This window comes from Rhizophagus irregularis, chromosome 14, assembly GCF_026210795.1.
Source record: "Rhizophagus irregularis chromosome 14, complete sequence".
NCBI classification, from domain to species: Eukaryota; Fungi; Glomeromycota; class Glomeromycetes; order Glomerales; family Glomeraceae; genus Rhizophagus; species Rhizophagus irregularis.
Genome location: NC_089442.1, coordinates 3,377,845 through 3,400,680, shown reverse-complemented (window position 1 = coordinate 3,400,680; position 22,836 = coordinate 3,377,845). Strand labels below are relative to the sequence as shown.

The 22,836-nt window shown below is 26.1% G+C and overlaps 6 protein-coding genes across 6 annotated transcripts; 4 read left to right on the top strand and 2 right to left on the bottom strand.

Moving 5' to 3' along the window:
- Positions 1–5,772: 5,772 nt before the first annotated feature.
- Positions 5,773–6,440, top strand: OCT59_006428 (uncharacterized protein; the record flags this gene model as incomplete). Its single annotated transcript, XM_066141258.1, has 2 exons — positions 5,773–6,324; positions 6,435–6,440. 2 exons carry the CDS (start codon positions 5,773–5,775, stop codon positions 6,438–6,440), a joined length of 558 nt encoding a protein of 185 aa, XP_065998066.1.
- Positions 6,441–11,120: 4,680 nt separating this feature from the next.
- Positions 11,121–11,575, bottom strand: OCT59_006427 (uncharacterized protein; the record flags this gene model as incomplete). The annotated part of the gene is made up of 3 exons (XM_025324395.2): positions 11,121–11,323; positions 11,393–11,465; positions 11,564–11,575. 3 exons carry the CDS (start codon positions 11,573–11,575, stop codon positions 11,121–11,123), a joined length of 288 nt encoding a protein of 95 aa, XP_025186450.2.
- Positions 11,576–13,261: 1,686 nt separating this feature from the next.
- OCT59_006426 (uncharacterized protein) lies at positions 13,262–13,621 on the top strand (the record flags this gene model as incomplete). The annotated part of the gene is made up of 1 exon (XM_066141257.1): positions 13,262–13,621. One exon carries the CDS (start codon positions 13,262–13,264, stop codon positions 13,619–13,621), a length of 360 nt encoding a protein of 119 aa, XP_065998065.1.
- A 596-nt stretch (positions 13,622–14,217) lies between these two features.
- OCT59_006425 (uncharacterized protein) lies at positions 14,218–16,087 on the bottom strand (the record flags this gene model as incomplete). The annotated part of the gene is made up of 6 exons (XM_066141256.1): positions 14,218–14,240; positions 14,319–14,627; positions 15,069–15,180; positions 15,253–15,523; positions 15,973–15,979; positions 16,051–16,087. The coding sequence occupies 6 exons, from the start codon at positions 16,085–16,087 to the stop codon at positions 14,218–14,220; spliced, it is 759 nt and encodes a 252-aa protein (XP_065998064.1).
- A 2,984-nt stretch (positions 16,088–19,071) lies between these two features.
- Positions 19,072–19,449, top strand: OCT59_006424 (uncharacterized protein; the record flags this gene model as incomplete). Its single annotated transcript, XM_066141255.1, has 1 exon — positions 19,072–19,449. One exon carries the CDS (start codon positions 19,072–19,074, stop codon positions 19,447–19,449), a length of 378 nt encoding a protein of 125 aa, XP_065998063.1.
- An 878-nt stretch (positions 19,450–20,327) lies between these two features.
- OCT59_006423 (uncharacterized protein) lies at positions 20,328–21,614 on the top strand (the record flags this gene model as incomplete). Its single annotated transcript, XM_066141254.1, has 2 exons — positions 20,328–20,860; positions 20,960–21,614. 2 exons carry the CDS (start codon positions 20,328–20,330, stop codon positions 21,612–21,614), a joined length of 1,188 nt encoding a protein of 395 aa, XP_065998062.1.
- Between the last annotated feature and the right edge of the window lie 1,222 nt (positions 21,615–22,836).

Here is a 22,836-nt window from a genome sequence, read left to right as displayed (position 1 = left end):
ATTCAATTTACCAAATATATTAATATAATTTTTCTGTAACGTGTGACAAGTTGATCATAAAGCTTGCAACCGATCCTTGTACCGCAGGAAAATGTCATAACGTGATTTTAATGCCGATCATCTCAAATTCTAAAAATATTTTTTGCATTTTATTAATAATTTAGACCACGATGGTCATTACAATTTAAAATACCTCGATCTAAAAACCTAATAAATTTATACTATAATTGTTAAGTCTATAAAAATTTGATCTAATTACTAAACTAAAAATTTTCCTATTTTTTTCGATATTATCCTTATGTTTTTCTAAATTTACTAAAATTTTGCTATACTATGACTAAAATTGATGGTCTATAAAAAAAAAACAATTTATACAATTTGCATCAACATAATAAAAAACATACAGTAATATGAAAAATTATACAAAAAACACGTAATAGATTAAAACGTTAATAAACTAAATCTTAATAATCTACGCTCTTGATAGAAATGTATCCGAAAAGTCATACGAAAATTCTCCACTCGTCCGCATTCTTCTTCAACCATTTCCAAACGTGAATCAATAAAATTTCGTCTTTAACTTTGTTTAATTAAGAGAAATTAAATTTTGTTTATTCATCAACAGAGTGTACTCTGTCACTGCCTGGCGTGTCATTACGATATAAATATATAAATATATATACAGTCGACCCCCTTTATAGTCGCACCCCTCGGGAGAAAAAAAGGGTGTGATTATAAAAAAAGTCATATGTTGTGACTATAGAGGAGGTTTTCTAACAATATTTATTGGTACATTGGGCCAAAATATGGTGTGCTTATAAAGGGGAATTTTATATGATGTGATTATACAGGGGGTGACTATATAGGGGGTCGACTCTTCTTGTTTTCGTTTATATATATATATATTACTTTCCAAATCCACAATCTCTGTTTTCTTTGTCGTCTTTGAAATCGTTTTTACTTCGTTATTATTAATTTCATCCATTCTCATACTAAATTCGTTGTTCAGATTATTGTAATTTTCATGTTCTTCTTTGCTCCTAGGTACCGTCGAAATCGTCTTGCTTAAGTTTGGGACTCATCAATGCGTCTTCAAATTGTTTGTCTTCTGATAAAGGAAGTGCATTATCTTGTACTATCAAGTTCCCGCACTGTAGCTTTATAAACTTGCCGTCTTTTCCAATAATTTCGTCCTGTCCTTTCATTTGTAAGCCTTTACCTATCTCTTACTCCATTGTAGATTTATATATTGCCTTTAAAAGATCTTACTCATTGTTAAAATATATCACAATATATCTTAATTTGTTTATTTTGACAATTTTTGCAAAAATGACCTCCGTATCTTTTAATATATTTTTTAACCAAAATAAAATCTTGCTCACCAATTTCTTTATCATCTAATGTTTTTACGGTTTTCCAGCTACATCGCTTCTTGATATCTCTTAAATTTATTGTTGCGCCAAACATCCTGAAAAATACTTGTGTTCATTCTTCTCTATTGTTATATTTGAACCGCCCTTAATGAAGATTTCCTTCATATCTTTTATTAGACGGATATTGGCTCGAACGGTCTTGTATTTGTAATTCCAAAAATAACATTTGTGAAACCGATACGCAACTTCAGCTGGGTAATCTTTGACTCAATATTATGAGGCGCCATGCTGTTCAAAAGTCTGGGGTTTAAACCCCAGATCAAATCCCAGATTTATCCGGGGTGAAAATGGATTAATCCATATTTCATCCCAGATTTTCCTATATTTCACCCCGGATTTGATCCATATTTTATCCCGGATCTGATCCACATTTTACCCCAGATTAATTCCTTAAAATTCACCAAAAATTATATCACACCCAATTGTCAACCCCCGGATTAATCCATATTTCATCCCAGATTTGATCCATATTTTATCCCGGATTTGATCTATATTTTATCCCGGATTTGATTCTATATTTTATCCCAGATTTGATTCTATATTTTATCTCGGATTTGATTTATCCCAGATTCAATTTTATCCCAGATCTGATCTATATTTATCTGGATTATATTTTATCCTTAGACTATATCACAGGTTTTAAGTCATGTGATCAGATTTTTTTGTTTATGAGATCATTTTAGAAACCTCTCTTATAACTTTAAAATAAAGTAAAATTTCTATTAAAGTTTACATGAGATGTTTTGAATAGAGATAAAGATGACCCTGAAATTAGATTTTCCAAAATTCTGAACCCATAATCCGTAATTCCAAACTTCTGAAATCTGAAATTCCAGCCAAAATTGAAATTAAATATGTAAATTCAGCCGGAATTATGCACTTAATTCCAGCAGGAACTATTGAATTTCGATTTTGGCTGGAATTACGGGTTCATTAATTTTAATTATGAATCAGAATTTCAGATTTCAGATTTTTGTTAAATTAATTTCAAATTTCAGGGCTATCCTTAAATATAGAGATTACATGATTTTAAATTATTACCAGATGTCATACCCTTTACGCTTAATTTCAGCCAAGTTGCCAAGTTTGTAATGCTGGTTCCATTCTCACGTTATATCATATGACCAAAATTTTAGGTAAGTTTTCAAAAAATATTTTTCAAAAATAAAATTATTTTTTTTTCATTTTTATAGGAACTGACATTACACTTATTGAAATTTTGGTTCTAATAAAATTGGAAAATTATACATAAGGTTATATGACTTTTTAAAAGGAAAATTTTCATATCAATCATTTGGTATTATTTATTTTATTTCTCTTATCTAACAATTTTATAATTAGAAGGCAAAAAAAAACCAAGCCCTTTAGATAAATATAAACAATAAATATTTTTAGATTACATAGGGGAGAAAATTTGTTGGTATTATTGAAAAAATATTTAGTATTATAATAATCATATATATAATTCATATTTAAAGTTTAAACATCCTATATATAAATAGAAACTTTATTATAAAAAATTTTTTTAAATTTTATTTTCAGAATTTTTCTAACTATTACTGGAGATGATGATCACCAGGTGACTGAAATTATGATAATCAACCAGCATTAAAAAATATAATGCCAGTAAAAATTGATAATTCTGGCTAAATGAAAATAATTACCTGGTAATTTGAAGTAAAAAACTTATTTTCATACATTTTTTATAAATAAATATGTTGAAAAATATTTTGAGATTTTTTTAAAAATTTATTATTAACCTATTAACAGGCTGATTAAAATAAATTATTTTTATTATTTATTCAGTGCAATACCTCTATAATAGGTATCTCTTGTATTTTATATGATGATCTAATAATTAGAATTTTATAAAATTTTATCATTAAATAGTTTTTAATAAAATAAATTGATTAAGTAAAAAGAGCAGCGTAAGGAGAATTTAATTTTATTGGTTGATCGGCAAGAATTCTAACTGGCTAAAATCAATAATTGACTTCGTAATGTTGGATTTATATCACCAGGATAAAATCAAATATAGATAAAATCAAATCCGGGATAAAATATAAATCAGATCCGGGATAAAATATGGATTAATCCGGGGTAAAATATGGATTAAATCTGGGATGAAATATGGATTAATCCGGGGGTTGACAATTGGGTGTGATGTAATTTTTGGTGAAATTTAAGGAATTAATCTGGGGTAAAATGTGGATCAGATCTGGGATAAAATATGGATCAAATCCGGGGTGAAATATAGGAAAATCTGGGATGAAATATGGATTAATCCATTTTCACCCTGGATAAATCTGGGATTTGATCTGGGGTTTAAACCCCAGACTTTTGATCAGTATGGCGCTTCATACAATATTACATCAAATTTTTATATAAACTATAAAGAACATGGGATCAGCAATTCAAAATTAATTTATACAGGCTAATCTAAACGTTAGTCACACAAACACTTTTTTTTAATATATAGATTTCTTGTTTTCGTCTAAGGCGATACTATCAAGTCCTCTGCAATAAGTTAATTTCTGTATTTGTGTTTGATTATTTTCACGTCTAAAGCAACCATTGGTCTTTCTTTGAAATTCTAAATAATACTTGTTAATATTATTCAGCAACACAGGTTTAAAAAAACAAATCTGACGTGGCCAAACTAATTTTGTACTTTTTATTATAAAATCTCAAAAATACAAATCTTGAACATGTGTGTCACCTTTGCACATTAATAGTGGCGTGGTAAACGATTTAGCTATTACACAATCAGCATCATTCATGCTATTTTTAATTTACCTTTACCTTACAGACCTTTTCTACCCCTTCAGGATTTGAATCTTGAAATATCGATTGATGACATTCCATATTTTAATTCAGCTTAGAGATTTTCAATTTCGATAATTTCACTATTATTTGGTCTAGCCTTTATTAAATTTAATTAAGCAAAACGGACAAAAGATAGTCTAAATCTGAAATAATTTAAAATAGCTGAAATTAGAAAGAAAAGAATCGGGCAACGTTATGTTTTTTGTGTCTTTGTTACGGTATTGCATTACATATCTGTTTACATATTATCAAAGATTTTTAAAAAATTCTAAAATTTGGGCTATTATTAATCTGGAATTATTTGCATTTCGTATTTATTATATACATAATTATGAAATTGGATCAAACATTTATATGGTTTTAAAGAAATGAAAAAGAAATTTAATATATATCTTATAGCTTCTTTTGATATAATAAAAGTAAATACAATTAATGTTTGGTGGATCATTCTGATCATTTTTTTTAAAAAAAAAATGTTTAGGATAATAAACATCTTCAAAATTATATATACTGAAGATTTAATAGTAAAAAACTGATATAATAGTGCTTAATAGAAATCACAAAAAAAATATAAATATACAGAATAAAAGAAGCAAAAACAGGAATCATAAGTTTACACAAATTAAGGAAAGATGTTTTTCAAGATAATTTAAAATAATAAACAAGATTTGAATATTGCGATGTACAAGTTTATAAAGATTAATTTTGCATGCAAAATTTTTGTTGGTAATAAGTAGTGTTTGGATCTGGATAGAAACCGTCATCCGGATAAAATAAAAAAATTATCCAGTTTTTATCCGGGTTATCCGTTTCGGATAAAAATCCGGATATATCCGGATAAAAACCGAAATCCGGATAAATTTATATAAAAATTTTTTTTGTAGATCGGTTTTAACAGATAATTTTGTGGAACCTAATAAATAAATTTCGTGGTACTTATTTGTGGCTTTTAATTAAATTCGTGGCAATAATTTAATTAATCATAAAAACAATAGCATTTATTAGTTAAAATCGTGGCATTTATTTAATTAAAATCATGGCATTATTTGATTAAATTGATGGCTTTAATTTGTGGCTTTATTTAAATTAAATTCGTGGCATTTATATGATTAAGTTCATAGCATTTATTTGTTTAAATTCGTGGCATTTATTTGATTAATTGATGGCTTTAAATTTGTGCAAGGCTTTATTTAAATTAAATTCATAGCATTTATGTGATTAAATTCGTGGCATTTATATGATTAAATTCATGGCATTTATATGATTAAATTCGTGGCATTTATATGATTAAATTTGTGGCATTTATTTGATTGAAATTTATGCACATTTGTGCCAATTAAAATTTGCAAAATTTTATTAATTAAATTTTGATTTATGAATTATTTATTTTTTATCAAAATTAATCTAGCTCTAAGCCTTAATTGAAATAAATAAATAGTGCATTTATTTTCCATCTTTCTGGATTTTTTTTTATAATTTCATTTATTGAATAAATAAAATAATTCATAAAATTATGGAAAATCAAAATTATATTGTCTTAAGTGAAAATGAAGGTTCTAGTGATGAAATTGCAGAAATTACTCCAATACCATCAAGAAGAGGACGCCCTGCAAAATCATCTAAAACATTTGGAAAACAAAAAATGGCAAGTACTAGTGAAAAATCAGATCAAGAATCATTAACTGCATTTGAATCAACAAGTCAAATATCAAATGATTCAAATCCCTTTAAGCAAACTACTTCAAAAATCAAGCCACAAACAAAAGTAAGTTGGGTATGGGATTATTGTGTTAAAAAGCAAAATGAAAGTGGAGAGGTACGTGCATATTGTCAGTTTATATTAGAAAATGGGGAAAAATGTTCAAAACACTATAAATATGATGGATCTACAGGAAATCTCAGTTACCATGCTATTAAACATGGAATTACACCACCTACAGAAAGTATTACATCTGAAAATAAATCAATGCCAACTCAATCTACTATGTCCAATATTAATGGACAAAAAGAAAAAGAATTATCTACATTACGATGGATTCTTTTAACAACCCAACCACTTTCTACTGTAACTAATAAGGCCTATATTGAGCATATGCATATTATTGATCCAATATTCACAGTTCCTGGAGCAAAAAAAATAAGAATGATGATTGCTCGTAGTTATGGGTATAATAGAGATAAATTAAAGCTACTTTTAAAAACTGCTCAATCAATATCTTTAACTACTGATTTATGGTCTTCTCGTTCAAAACATGGATATTTGGGTTTAACAGCAACTTGGATCAATAAAGATTTTGAAATAATGGATGTTTTGCTTGAAATTTCTTATTTTCCAACCCCACATACTGCACAAGCAATTACTGAAGTAATCAAAAAAGCTATTCAAAAATGGGAAATTGAAAGCCAGGTTATATCAATAACAGCAGATAATGGACTAATATAGTAGCTGCCATTCGAGATTTAGAACCAATTAAAAGACTCTCCTGTGCTGCCCATACCTTACAATTGGCAATTAATAAAGGTTTAAAGGTTGTAGAAGATTTGGTATCACGTGTAAAACAATTAATCAATTTTTTTTCCACTCAAAAACAAATTGAAAGACTGATTAACGTTCAAAAAGACATTGGTTATGAAGAAACATACCATTTAATACAAGATATATCTACTAGGTAAATTTTTTACATTTAATTAATTACTATTCAATTAAATTTTAATATTTTATTATTATAATTTTAATTAAAATTTGATGTAATTTTATTTGATTATTTAAGGTGGAACTCTTCTTATTTAGCATGGGATAGGCTTATTTTTCTTCAATATGCAGTACTTCAACTAAATATAAATTTGTCATGTTCTCTCAAACCTGAAGAAAAAGCTGATGGTAATAGATTAAAAAAACTTGTGTTAAAGGATAATGAATGGGAATTATTGGATGAATTATGTAATATATTAGCACCATTTGAAAAAGCTACACGAGATTTTTCTGGAAGTACCTATATAACATTAAGTCAAATGTTCCCCATCATTACAAATCTTACAAATTCCTTAAAACCAGTTGATAATTTACATGAGGAATATGAAGAACCTGATGATAATACCATTATATCTGATACAGAAGAGAATTTAACTAACCAGTCAACTGGAATAGATTATAATAATATTTCAGAAGTTTTAAAAAATGTAAAAAAAAATATATATATAGGCTTAAAACACTACTGGTCAATGCCAGATGAGTTTGGCATTATGGCAGCACTTTTAGACCCACGATATAAAGATCTTAATTTTATATCTGATGAAAATATAAAAGTAAAAATTCATTCAAGTTTACAGATACAATATGATCAGTTGAAAAGAGAAATGCAACAACAAATTAGTACTCCACCATCACCCACAATTACACCAATTTCAACAATTTCAGCTGATACTAGTAGAAGTTCAACTCCCAGTACAAGATCTTTACATGAGTATAGAGAGATGCGTGAAAAATCAATAAGAAAAGTATTTCAAACAACAGAAAAATCTACTGCATCATCAACAATAGCTGATGAAATTACTACTTATTTTCTCTTGCCAGTTGCTAGAGAAAATAAAAATCCATTAAATTGGTGGAAGACTAAAAAAGAAATTTTTCCAATTCTTTCTATTATTGCACAAAAATACTTAGGAATTCCTGCTACTTCTGTAGCTTCTGAGCGACTTTTTTCTGATGCAGGGAATCACATTACGGCAAAAAGAAGTTTATTGGATCCTGGTTTAGTAGGAAAAATGGTATTTTTAAAACGCAACATGCAAACTATGGATCATATTAATGTATTTCCACCAGATTTAGAAGTGGAAAATAATGATTTTGTGGAGGATGAGGATGTATTAGAATAATTGATATTAAATTTATTTTTGTTAGTGTCTTATTTTTATTATGTAAATGTTTTTAAATAAAGTGAATTTTACTTTTATTAAATAAAATGATAAATCTTTTAGTAAGTTATATTTTTTTACTCTTTTATTGAATAATTCTATTCTAACAGTATAAGATTTATTGTATTATATAAAATAAATTCTAAATCATGATAAAATAATTTTATTAGACAAATAAATCTTTTTTTATTAATAAATCAATGATACAAATAGAATATTTTACAAATGAAATGAAAATTAAAAGGATAAAATTAAAATCAAAAAAAAAATTTTTTTTTATCCGGATTCTGGGTCAACCCGGATAATTTTTAACCAGTTTTTTATCCGGGTAAAAACCGCAATTATCCGGATATCCGAAAAAAAAAATTATCCGGATATATCCAGTTGAATCCGGTTACGGATCCAAACACTAGTAATAAGTAATCAAAATAGAATGAGAAAATTCGGTTTTTAATGGTTTTATTACTATATAATCAGATTAAATTTAAGCTTTCAAATAAGAGGTAAATCGATATTAATTTTTTAATATTGCATAATACTTGTGAATCCATTTGATAGCACTAGTGCTCCGAATAATCCGAGTTAACCCAGGTTATTTTGACCCGACTCGACTTTTAAATCGGGTGCGATACTTGTAATTTTGAGTGACTCGTGACCTGCATGACCCGCATGACCCGACCCGATGGGTCGGGTCATATATTTCCTTGACCCGGGTTTTAACCCGGGTCAACCCGAATAATCATTTGATTATCCAAATCTTTTTTTTCGCACCTTTATTAAGTTAAAACGAAACAATTAGAGCATGTGCTTGAAATTCTGGCAGAAATAAAGGTATTATTGAGTTTCTATTGATGCATTTAATAAAATTTTGAATTTTAATTCTAATCTTAATTGAATAGTTAATTATACATATGTAATGTAAATTCTTTTAAGTTTAAATGAAGTTTATATTAAATGTAATTGGATAATATATAACTTTAAATTCGTATTGCAACGATAGATAAAGGTTGTGCAACCTACATGATGATCATTGTCATTATCTTGTAGGTCAATTTTTCTTATTATTGGTTAACCAAAAATTCGAGTTTGAACCCGGGTTATACGGGTTAAACTACACTCGGGTCAAGTCGATTTCGGGTTATAAAATTGTGTGACCTGAACATATACGAGTCCTCCTTTTTCACTTCAGATCGGGTCAAATATATTCTCAAAACCCGACCTGACTTGACCCGGTAGGAGCACTAGATAGCACAAAACAAAGTCGTCTACTTTTATTTTCTTAAATCCAACAACAAAAATTGTTACAAGCAATCACCCATGTAATCTTTGGTGGTGTAATAACCAAATGTTTGTATTTATTAGAAAAATCATACAAGAAGTGGGGTTTTATAAATTTATTAAATTTTAAATGAAAATAATACATAAGATACAGTACCAAGTAGATGGTAATAAGTTTACTGTTTGCAAATTATTTTCGTGTTGTGAATTCCGCACATCAGATTATTTTTTCTTGATAATTTTCTCCTGAAAATATAAGATATTGCATCATCTAATATCTGAAAAGAATCTAAGTGGCGAAGTCTTAGTAACTCTAGTTTACTATAAATATTTCAGGTGAATGGATTTTGTTCTTTTTTTTGAGTTATTAATTTTTTAGTTCTTTAACTCTAGGTCAATTTCATTTTACTATTAAGTTCATGAATTATATGTTATAATTTCAAATGTATCGCCATTTTCCTTATAACATTATATTCTAATTTTACTTAAAAAATTGATAGTTGGAGAAGCAAAAAGTAATATGGGCCACAAGACTTATTTTGTTGGTTATGTGTAAGCTTGCATTGGACGTTTCATGTAGTCACTACTAAATTTTTAATGAAACGTTTAGTAAAGAGAAAAGTAATAAACAAACATTGATACATGTAAATCATTTATGATAACACCCAATCCACTAGTAACCCAAATAGGTTGGCTATTAATCTCCAACGAGTGTCTACAATGATAGAATATCATTTAGTTAAATCAAAGAACACATATACTTACAAGTTGTACCTGGTGAAAATGGGTGAAGTAGGTGTGATAAGTGTTGCACCAGTGTAGTTTCAATCGTTGCTGAAATGACAAAATATCATTTAGTAGACTTTAATCAAAAGACACATATATCTATTGATCTTATAATTCATGTTTGTTGTTGACCTTTATTTATTTAAAAAAGTCGATTTGTTCTAGTAAGTTTAGAAGTAGGAAGAGAAACCCAAAGAAAATATTCCATTAAATAGAAAAATAAAATTCATATATAATAATAATATCATAAATAGTTATATTTTATTTATATTATTTCACCATTGGAAATATTTTATAAGTATTGATATATTGGGAATGAGGCAGTTTTCGTCATTATTTTTTTATATGTATAAAACGGTTTCACTATTAAAATCATTTTAATGAAAAGCAACAGTTCGTTATTACATGTTCTTGTAAAATAAACCAATTGCAAAGAAAAGCAAAGATAAGCTATTCTTACTATGATTAAAATATAGAAAAAAGGAGTATAAGCTAAGCTATTCTGACTTTATAATATAAAATGTAGAAAAGAAGAGGTTACTTCTTCTAATAGGGAAATATGGCTTTGGGTCTATTTCTTTCTAAGTGTTTTTTATTATTTTATGTTATGATTTGTAGAATACATAAATAATAAACGCGTTACTGTTTTTTTTTAAAAAAAAAAGGTTACTTCTTCTTATCAGTCTCATTTTTTTCTGAGAACGTTCTAGACACCAGCAATCTTTTTACCAGTCTCTTTTTTTTCCAAGAACATTTTGGTAGCACCAATGGTTGAAAAAGTGGCACCAACGATAAGGAAAAGAAACTTGTTCTCGGCCTTGGTAATCCTACGTTCGATAAACTCATTTCGACGTTTATCAATGTCATACAAAACCAACTCATTTAAAGTTTATTATCCAACTCAGGAATTTTGTTTTCAAGAGAAGGCTCGGAAGTAACCCGTCTTCTGAACTCTAAATAGACAATTGAAAAATGATGAAAATTACAAAATGAAAGGTCATATAGAAAACATACCACCAAATGGTGATTTATTGCCAGAACCAGTGTTGAAGGAAGAGCAGCACCAAAAGAAGTATTTCTTAATTCTAAATAGAAAATGAAAAAAAATGAACATTATAAAATCATAATAAAACAAAGTTATACGAAAGACGCACCACTAGGAGACTTCGAAATTAGAACCTTTGAAGTTTGAACGAATGGAGCGACGTAAGTGGCAGTTGAAAGTGTCTTTGAACATCCTTACAGAAATATAGCTTGAAATTTTTTTAGAAAGAAATTTAATAGTTTCTTAGTTTCTTCGAGTTTTTTATATCAATTATCCTTACCCTTGATGTCATAGTAGCAGAATTTATCAGTACATAAAAAGCATTACTCATTAAATTGATTTACTAAAAAAGAGATGAATTAATGTTACGTAATTTTTAGGTTGTACGAGTGGTCATATGATTGACCGTATTTGACTAATCAGCGTAGTAATCAGCGTGGGCTTTTATCTTACTCACTGTCATTACAACCCTACGGAATACGGATAATTATAATAGAGATCACATCCGCAGTACAGTACTAATTAAAATCCTAAGGAAATATACCGGTGGATTATGTTGCAGAGTAGTTGTTATAATAATAAATCATTAAATATATAAATTTTTTTTCAACAGATCGAGTTTTTACTCATTAAATCTAATTTCTTTATAAAGGCGAATCTATTAATTAGTTATCAACCCATTAAAAAAAAGAGTACAAGATAATTTCAATCTTCATAGACGCTCAAGATCCAAGATCCATGCATAGAGATTTCCGCTAATTTTATTTTCTTTAGCAATGTCAATTTTTTTTTTTAAAAAAAATAATTTAATAAGAAAATTTGTAATAAAGGGAAACACAACCTTTGGTAGTGATGAAGAATAATTTGTTATTCTTCGCATAGGATTCTACAAAAAACTTGATTAAATCCAATGAACTTACTGTTAAGCTTTCTTTAAATTATTAATTAATCATGTTTAGTAATATATAATAATAACAAATGGTTTCATTGAAAAAGTATACATATACTCGCTCATGCACGTGAAATTAAACCAACTAAATAAGTCCTATGAACCACGAGACAATCAAAAATAATAAAAAACGTGTTAACATAATAAAAAACTTATATAGTCTGGGTACACGCAAAAACATTTGAATCCAGTAATTTACGAATTTAAATTTGTTATTTTCTTTTAATTAAATAGTATAAATTTTATTTCGTTTTGTTGCTTCGAAAATATGCATGAAAGTAACATTAATTGAAATTTGAACGAAAAACTATACTAAACTCATTAATCACTTTTTATTTCGACTTGCAACCTTTTGGAATGTGGTAATTAGCTAATTTAGTAATATTATATAACTGATAATGGGATCACACGCTTTACGATTTACGTGGGAGAGATTTATGAAAAGACACATATTCAATAAAAAATTTAGCGGAATAATTAGATGAGTTTTAAGAAACAGTAGAAACAGTAGAGAAAAACTTTAGTTTAATAATATATATTTTTAAATCCAATTAATTTGAACAAACTAGAAAAAACCACTCCCGGGCTAAACACGGGTATTGCACACTAATAAACCTACAGTATACACTGTATAACAAGTGCTTTCTTTATTAATTCTATTATAGTTCACTATACTGCACATATTTTGGAATTGATAATATAGGAGAAAATTAAAAAATTATTATTTTTCTATTAATTATTTTTTATCATATTTTATTTATTAAAATGATAATGTCAATATTATAACTAACATTGGCTTATGCACCAGAATTTTTCTTTTGAAAAAAATTCATGTCTCATTATTCTAAATCACTAACGTTGAGGGTGCAGCTACACTGAACAGACCTTTGGGAGAAGGAAAAAAAAGAAAAGAGCGAGGAAATACACACATACACCCATACACTAGCACTGGTTATGGATATTTATTAAATGAGCTTTAAAAAACTGAGAACACGAATAAACTAAACAGTTAAGGTGAAAATTTTAGCGATGAATATAAACAAAACAAATCATAAACAAATCAATACAAATCATAGTACCCCTTCAGTTTCTTGCATTCTTTCTCTCTCGCGTCGGCAATCGCCTCAAGTAAACCCACTCTCTGTACATCGTTACCAAGATTATGGTAAAACGTACGTGCATCTGAGTTCAACTCTTTATAATTTTGGTGACAAAAGAATTGTAGTTGTACTAGGCGTAATCCTAAATCCAGAGGGCGAAGTGGTAATCAATGAAGTAGTTGGGGTAGTTGTGCTAGGCGTAGTCAAAGGTGAAAAGGTTGTACCTGATGAAATAGTTGAGATAGTTTTATTCACTTGTTTGACAGATGAGATGATAGAATATTGTTAGCAGACCTTACTAAATCGAAAAAAACACATATATTCACCTGTTACAATCCATGTTTGTTGCAATTGATCGAGGATTAAAAAAAATTATTAAAAATATAATTTATTTTGAAAAAAACGTGGAAAAATATGATTTATATATTTATAAAAAAAATGGTGCTAAGCCATGGTAATGTAAGGGTAAAGACCAGATAAACTATCGTTAAAATGGTATTTAACTTGTACCGTGCTACTAAGTAAATAAAGACTTAAAAATGGATATAAGAAATTTTACATTAATTATTTTAATTTTATACATTAGAAATGGTTTTATATGTTAATATTATTTTGATAATTTATATTTAATAATTGGATAATTTATAGAAAAGAAAAGATTTATTTAAATTACAAACCAAGAAATTTGTAAAATATTTACTACTCTAGCCTTAGTGTTTAAATAATTCTAAAAAATGAGAATATAAAAAAAAGGAATTATTTAAATTACAAACTAAGAATCTTGTATAATATTTTACTACTCTAGCCTTAGTGTTTGAATAAAGCAATTTCTGTTAAATGCATAATATCAAATATCAAATATAAATCTTTTTTCAAAACATGTAATTATTCGTTATTTGTTTTAATATCTAAATAATTAAATAAATAAAATTAATTTCACATAAATAATTTGCAAATTAATTTTTTTATATTACTATATTACATACCTAATGACTTCAAATCTTTAATTATATAATCATCCAAATCTTCACTTTCAAGAATTTCTTCATTCAAGTTTTTACTAGTAAAATCAAGCAATCGACTTGTATAACATGCTTGCGGATGAGATTCAGTAGCAAGATTTTTATGCCCAATTGGTGCATTTATAAATTCAATAATATTGCATTTTAATTCTTTATCGATGTCTTCAATTTTCATTTCCTCAGGAAGTAAAACCCATTTTTCAATGATATCTAACACTACTTCAGTTGATGGCCTTTTTAATGGATCTTCATTCCAACATTTTTTCATCAAATCTACGTAACATTGTGGAGTATTTTCAATAATTTCAGGACGTTCACCTTTACAAATACTTAAACTAAGTTGAAGATCATGTGCTCTATTATTAAATGGTGGTACCCCAGACGTAAATTCCCACATAATCATAGAAAAACTATATATATCACTAGCTCGAGTATAAGATTTGCCTCTTAAAACTTCAGGTGCCATAAATGGTATAACACCATAAATGTCATACTTTTTTAAAAATGATTTTGCAGGTTGACATAATCCTAAATCACTAATATAAATTTTATCTGTATTCTCATTATGATTTAAAATATTACCATCATGAAGATCACAATGAATAAGATTTTGTTTATGTATATCATTAAGTCCAGAAATAATTTCATATAACATATATAATCTTTGTATCCAATTATTTTTGACTATTCTTGTTAAATTTCCTCTTAAATTACCTTTGTTTGCATAATCCATTACTGCCATATATTTTAAGGTATCTGGATGTTTTGTAAATCCATAGAAATAAATAATATCAAATGTTTCTAAGCAACTTTCATGATATTTCCACTATAAAATAATAATATACTAACATAAATAAATTATAATTTAAATTAAAAAAACATAAATAATATATCATACTTCATTTAAAAATTCACTTAAATTTTCATTTAGATTAGTGTGACATTTAAGAATTACTTCTTTATTTCCAATATCTTTTAACCCAATAGCTTTGTATATAGTACTAAATCCTCCTTTATTTCCAATATCTCTTAGCCAAATAGCTTTGTATATAGTACTAAATCCTCCTTTATCAAGATATTCAACATTTTTAAATTTATTATAAGGAATCCATTTTAATTTTTTTTCCCAAATAAATTCATCTAAAATTGTATTTCCACTTTTTCCAAATCTAAAAAATTAAAATTCAAAAATTATATTAAACTATTAAAGTATATATTGGAATTTACACTAAAATTTAAATTAAAACTAATGACACTACTTACTCTATAATTAAAATAGGAATTTAATATAATATAAATCTTAGTTATTATATAAAATATATTTAGTAATCTATAATTTTCAACTTACCAACTAAAAATTTTTTAAATAAAAGAATTCAGTTAAAAAATAAATATTATATAAAATAAAAATAACAAATAACTTACATGCTATTATTAAAATAATTTTAAATAAAGAATTTAGTTAGCTTAAATTATTCAGAAAAATTATATAAATATATAATAATAAAATTAAATAAATAACTTACAATCTATATTATTAAATAATTTATTAAATAAAAGAATTTAATTGATTTAAATTGTATGCAAATATTATACAAATATGTAATAATAAAATTACTTACAATCTATATTATTAAGTAAAGAATTTAGTTTAGATTATACGTAAATTATACTGTATACTTCTGAAATTAAGCACCCCAATTTTTGACCGTAATGCTGGCTGAGAACAGCATAATGTAGGCCAAAATTTTCATAATTCTGGCCCGGGTGCTTTTTTTCGGGTGCTTAATATCAGAAGTATACGGTAAATATGGTAAATATGTAATAAAAATTAAATGAATAACTTACTATCTATATTGTTAAATAATTTTTCAAATAAATATTTTAGTTAGATTAAATTATGCGTAAAATGTAAATGTTATATAAATATATAATAATAGAATTAAATAAATAACTTACCATCTATATTATTATAAGTAATTTTTTAAATAAAGAATCTAGTTATTTTAAGTATGTAATAATAGAATTAAAAAAATAACTTACGATCTATATTATTAATAATTTTTTAAATAAAAAATTTAGTTAGTTTAAATTATATGTAAAAATGTAATAATAGAATTAAAAAAATAACTTACGATCTATATTATTAAATAATTTTTTAAATAAAAGAATAAATATTATTATATACTAAATATAATATATGTAATAATAGTATTAAATAAGTAACTTAATAACTTACCAACTAAAAGGAATTATAAAATAATTTTTCAAATAAAGAATTTAGTTAGTACAAATTATATGTAAATATTATGTAATAGAATTAAACAAATAACTTACACCCTATATTATTAAATAATTTTTTAAATAAAGAATTTAGTTAGTTCAAATTAAACGTAAATATTATATAAATATGTAATAAATGAATTAAATAAATTAATTACTCTCTATATTATTAAATAATTTTTAAATAAAGAATTTAGTTAGTTTAAATTATATATAAATATTATCATATAAATATGTAACAATAGATAACTTACGGTCTAAAAGAATTGCAAATAATTTTTTAAATAAAGTATTTAGTTAGTATATCGATAAATATATAAATGTACAATAATAGAATTAAATAAATAACTTACACCCTATATTATTAAATAATTTTTTAAATAATGAATTTAGTTAGTTTAAATTATGTATAAATATAATCATATAAATATGTAATAAAAGAATTAAATAAATAACTTACGAGCTATATTATTTAACAATTTTTTAAATTAAGAATTTAGTATGTAAATATTATATAATATGTAATAAAAGAATTAAATAAATAACTTACAAGCTATATTATTAAATGATTTTTTAAATAAAAAAATTTAGTTAGTTTAAATATAAAGCTATTATATAAATATGTAATAATAATAGAACTTACCCTCTATATTATAAAATAATTTTTTAAATAAAGAATTCAGTTAGTTTAAATTATATCGATATTATATAAATATGTAATGAGCTAAATAAATAACTTACGAACTATAATATTAATAATTTTTTAAATAAAGAAATTAGTTATATGTGAATATTACATAAATATGTAAAAATGGAATTAAATAAATATCTTATAACTTACCAACTAAAAGAAACAATAGTTTAAATTTATATGTAAATATTAAATAAATATGTAATAATAGAACTAACTGAATAACTTATAACCTACCAGCTAAAAGAAATCACAAAATAATTTTTAAATAAAGAAATTAGTTAGTTTAAATTATATGTAAATATTATATAAATATGCAATAATATATTATGAATAACTTATAACTTACAATCTAAAAGGAAGTATAAATAAAGAATTTAGTTAGTTAAAATATGTAATAATAGAACTAAATAAATAATTAATAACTTACCAACTAAAAAAATTACAAAATAATTTTTTAAATAAATAATTCAGTTAGTTTAATATGTAATTATTATATAAATATGTAATAATGGAATTAAACAAATAACTTACTTTCTATATTATTAAATAATTTTTTAAATAAAGAGAATTTAATTAGTTTAAATTATATATAAATATGTAATAATGGAATTAAATAAATAACTTACGAACTATATTATTAAATGATTTTGTAAATAAAGAGTTTAGTTAGTTTAGAATATATGTAAATATTATATAAATATGTAATAATAGGATTAAATAAATAACTTACACTCTATATTATTATTTAATTTTTTTAAATAAAGAATTTAGTTAGTTTAAATTATATATAGATATTATATGTATTCAACTTACTCTCTATATTATTAAATAATTTTTTAAGTAAAGAATTTAGTTAGTTTAAATTATATATAAATATGGAATAAAAGAATTAAATAAATAACTTACTCCCTATATTATTAAATAGTTTTATAAATAAAGAATTTAGTTAGTTTAAATTATACGTAAATATTATATAAAGAGAAAATTTATTCCTCACCCAGGTGATTACTCACCCCCTATATATTATTAGTATTTATTCACGTGCTTGTGTAATAAACTATAATAAATTTGATTGGAACTAGGGATGGCAACGGTCACGGTCATTAACCGATTATGACCGGTCATGACCGTGACCGATATCGGTCGGTCAAGACTTCTGACCGACCGTTTGACTGACCGTTTGACCGACCGTTTGACCGACCAAATTTTTTTATGAAAAATTTAATAAAAAACGTCGCGAAAACGTTTTTTATTAATAATTTAATTAAAAAAAAATGTTTTTCGCAACCGTTTTTAATTATTTTAACAAAAAACGTTGCGAAAACGTTTTTATTAATAATATAATTAAAATAAAACGTTTTCGCAACGTTTTTTAATTATTTTAATAGAAACGTTGCGAAAACGTTTTTTTATTAATAATTTAATAAAAAATAAACGTTTTCGCACGTTTTTTCAATTGCCTTAATAAAAACACTGCGAAAATATAAAAAAAAATGATCGGTCAAACTGTCGGTCAAACGGTCGGTCGGTCGGTCAAAGGTTCTTGACCGGTTATGACCGACCGATGACCGACCATGACCGACCGTTGCCATCCCTAATTGGAACCTACGCGTTTGTATTATAAAATAAACAGTATAAATTATAAGCCACAGTCACGCGTTTTTCACATGCATGCTACATAATACGCACCGTAATAGTATTTGCTCTTGCATGTTCTTTGCTTTTTGTGCTTGGTTAATCATGTTATATGAGGTTTCACCTTTTACAGAACCCACCAATCATGATGATAATAGTGAGGAATATGTTGTTAAAAGTGTATTAGGTGCCGAACTTAAAGATTATGTTGGTGGCTTTCCGTTAATTAATACTCTAATCGAGATTGAGAATGGAACAAGGTTTCATTCCATGGAAATTGCAGTACATTTTATAGAACAGTACGCTCTTCAGAATAATTTTGCTGTCTTTAAGCATAAAAGTGAAAAATTTCCGGATGGTACTTGTAGAAAAAGGGTATTTAAGTGTGATTTAGGAGGAAGGTATACTGAGAAGCTTTTAAGGCCAACATTAGGTAAAGAAAAAGTAAAGGAACCAAAAAACAGGGCTGTATGTGGCAAATGAATGTTAATAGACGAATAAATTCACCCATAGTAACTGTAACGTTATTTAATAACGAACACAATCATGAGATTCTCACCGATACCATAAAATTCTCCACTTGTTACAAAAATTTTACTGAAGAAATTATGGAACAGATAGAATTTTATGTTGTGCATGGCCGATGTGATGCAGGAACAATTAGGAATCTTCTTCAACCAAAGTATCCTGATCGTGTATTTCTTACCCAAGACTTGGGAAATGCAATTCAAAAGATCAAACAAGAAAAAGGCCTTAATAATTTAGGAGATGCAGCATCTTTATTAATGAGACTTCTTGAATTGCAAGCAGATGATCCTGCATGGTTTGTAAAGCCGTTAATAGATGATACAAGTAACCGGCTAATTGGTATTTTCTGGATGTCACCAGAACAACGTGAAAGATGGTCTAAATTTTATGACATTATTATCCATGACAATACTGCGCGAACTAACAAGTATAACTACCCATTAAGTCTCTTTATTTTAATTGATAATTATAACAAGAGCAGGTTGGCAGCCCAAGCCTTCATACAAGATGAAAAACAAGAATCTTATGAATGGTTGCTTCGATGTTGTCTTGAAGCATGTGAAATTCCTCCATTGACATTTGTTACTGATGCCGATCCTGCCATGATTGCAGCCATTTCTACAGTATTTCCAGAAACTCATCATATGCAATGTTTATACCATCTTTACCAAAATCTTCCAAAAAATCTTCGTTCATGCTTAGGATCACCTCTTTATCAAGAGTTTCTCAAAGATTTTAGGGCAATCCAACGTTCTCATTGTGAAAGTGTATTTGAACGCCGGTCTGCAGGTATAGTTGAAAAATATGAAGCAGGGAAAAAATATATAACTACAATGCTACTAAATAGAAAACATACGTGGGTAAAGTGTTTTACATCAAGGCATTTCACAGCGGGAACACAATCCACACAACGCGTAGAATCAGAAAATGCGTTGATACAGAAGGCTGTACAGTCAAGTTTTTTTCTTTCACAAGTTCAAGAATCAATTGAAAATTGGCTAGAATTTGAGTTGATTAACAATCGTTATTCAATTTGGAAATCCTCAACATTACAGTATACACAACCCTTTGTTATTCAAACGTTTTTTAAAAACATTGATATTACCATGAAAAAGTATCTCACTCAACCAATTCATGATGCACATTATAAGCAGATGTGCCAATCTGTATGTTATCGTACACATCAAGTACCATTTTCCGAAATTTCAGCATCAGATGACGATTCATTTGAACCTTTTTTTGATAAAGAAGTAGATGATTCTATTGAAACACCTATTGAAGCTGATGAGGATCGGGAACTTGACTTAAAATCCTTGATTTCAATGGTTAACTCAGACGATATTTTAGAAATTTGGAAGGTCTCTCGGTATAATTTTCCGAAGTGTTATCAACATGTGATTTTGCTTAATACCGGAGAATATTTATGCACTTGTTTCATGCTTATAACGCATGGTATTATATGCAGACATTTTTTTAAAGTGTTTGTTGAAACTCCTAAAGCATATTTTCATTTGGTATTGATTCCCAAGCGTTGGTATAAAGATGAATATATCACTTCAAGTGATATCTCTTCTAGCGAAATAATAATGAATAGTTGCCAAAATGATCAAAATAATACACAAATCACTTTAGAATTTACGCGAAAATATACTGTAAATGATCTTTCAGAGAGCTATTCCAGGCAAATATCACAAAAACAATTGAAATTTGGTACTTTAATGGGTGAAGCCAAAAAGGCAATTCAATTTGCGATTCAAGATGATGATGAAGAACTAATTCAGTTTATAAGAGAATATAACAAAAGAAGGGAAGCTCAATTAATTCAAGCGGAATCAATTAGACAACAAGAAGATTTAGCAAGAAGAAAAATGATTGCAAATGATAATCGAGTTTTTCATAATACAAGGGGAGTATTGGTTGATTCTAATCAAATAATGGATTCGTTAAAGCATCAACCAAAGGGTAGACCCGCAACGAAGCGGTTAAAATCATCTTTTGAAAAATCAGGTTCAAATAAAGTCAAAAATGGGAGTGAACAAGCAATTTCTGGTGATAAAGGTCGTAAGTGTGGTTTATGTGGAGAAAACGGTCATTATCGTAATACTTGTTCAAAACAATAATGAACTTTACATAATCACATGTTTATAGCGAAGATTATTTTGTATTTTGTTTAGTAGTAGTGCGATACAATTCAATTGTTACGTTTATTTGGCGAAATCAAACAATAAAGATTGATCAACGATATGTATATATTTGGCATACAATAAATATAACTTTATTTTTTTTTATATATATAATATATTATAAAACGCATATAAATACATAACAAAAAATAAAAAAATTTTTAGGGGTGAAGAATATTAAATCTCACCCGGGGTGAGGAATAAATTCACCCTTATATAAATATGTAATAGAATTAAATAAATAACTTACTTTCTATATTATTTAATAATTTTTTAAATAAAGAATTTAGTTTGTCAATATTATATAAATATATACTAATAATAGAGTTAAATGAATAACTTATAATTTACCATCTAAAAAAAAAATTACAAAATAATTTTTTAAATAAATAATTTAGCGTTTAAATTATATGTAAATATTATATAAATTATAACTTACAATCTAAAATAAATTACAAAAATTTTTTTAAATAAAGAATTTAGTTAGTTTAAATGTTATATATATGGTTATATAAATATGTAATAATAGAATTAAATAAATAACTTATAACTTACTAACTAAAGAAATTACAAAATAATCTAGTTTAGTTAGCTTAAATTATATAAATAGTAGAAATATAGATAGCACATAACTTACACCCTGCAGTATTATTAATTATTAATTAGTTAAATATAAATATAATAAAGTATTTACTGTAAATTAAATACATCACTTACAATCTAGTTATTTGAATAAAGAATATAATTAGTTGAGTTATACAAAACATCAAAAACAAACAAATATAATTTTTATAAGCATTGTAACTTACCATCTGTAAATATAATTAATTATAAATAAGTTATTTAAACAGAGATGATTTTAATTATTTTAATATTATGTAAAATAAATAAAGTAATGAAATAACTGATAACTTACAGACTATAGTATTATTAATCATTAAATGAATTATTATTTAGTTATATGGAATATACCGAAAATAAGTAATTTCATTAAATTCAATTATTGAGGTAACCTATTAACTTACGAGCTAAATTATTTAATATAACATTTGTATAATATAATTAGTTTAAATTATGTGTAAGGTATAAATAATAGATAGCATTTTTAAAACAAAATTTTAATTTCAACTTGTTTAGTATATTAAAATTACCTTCATAT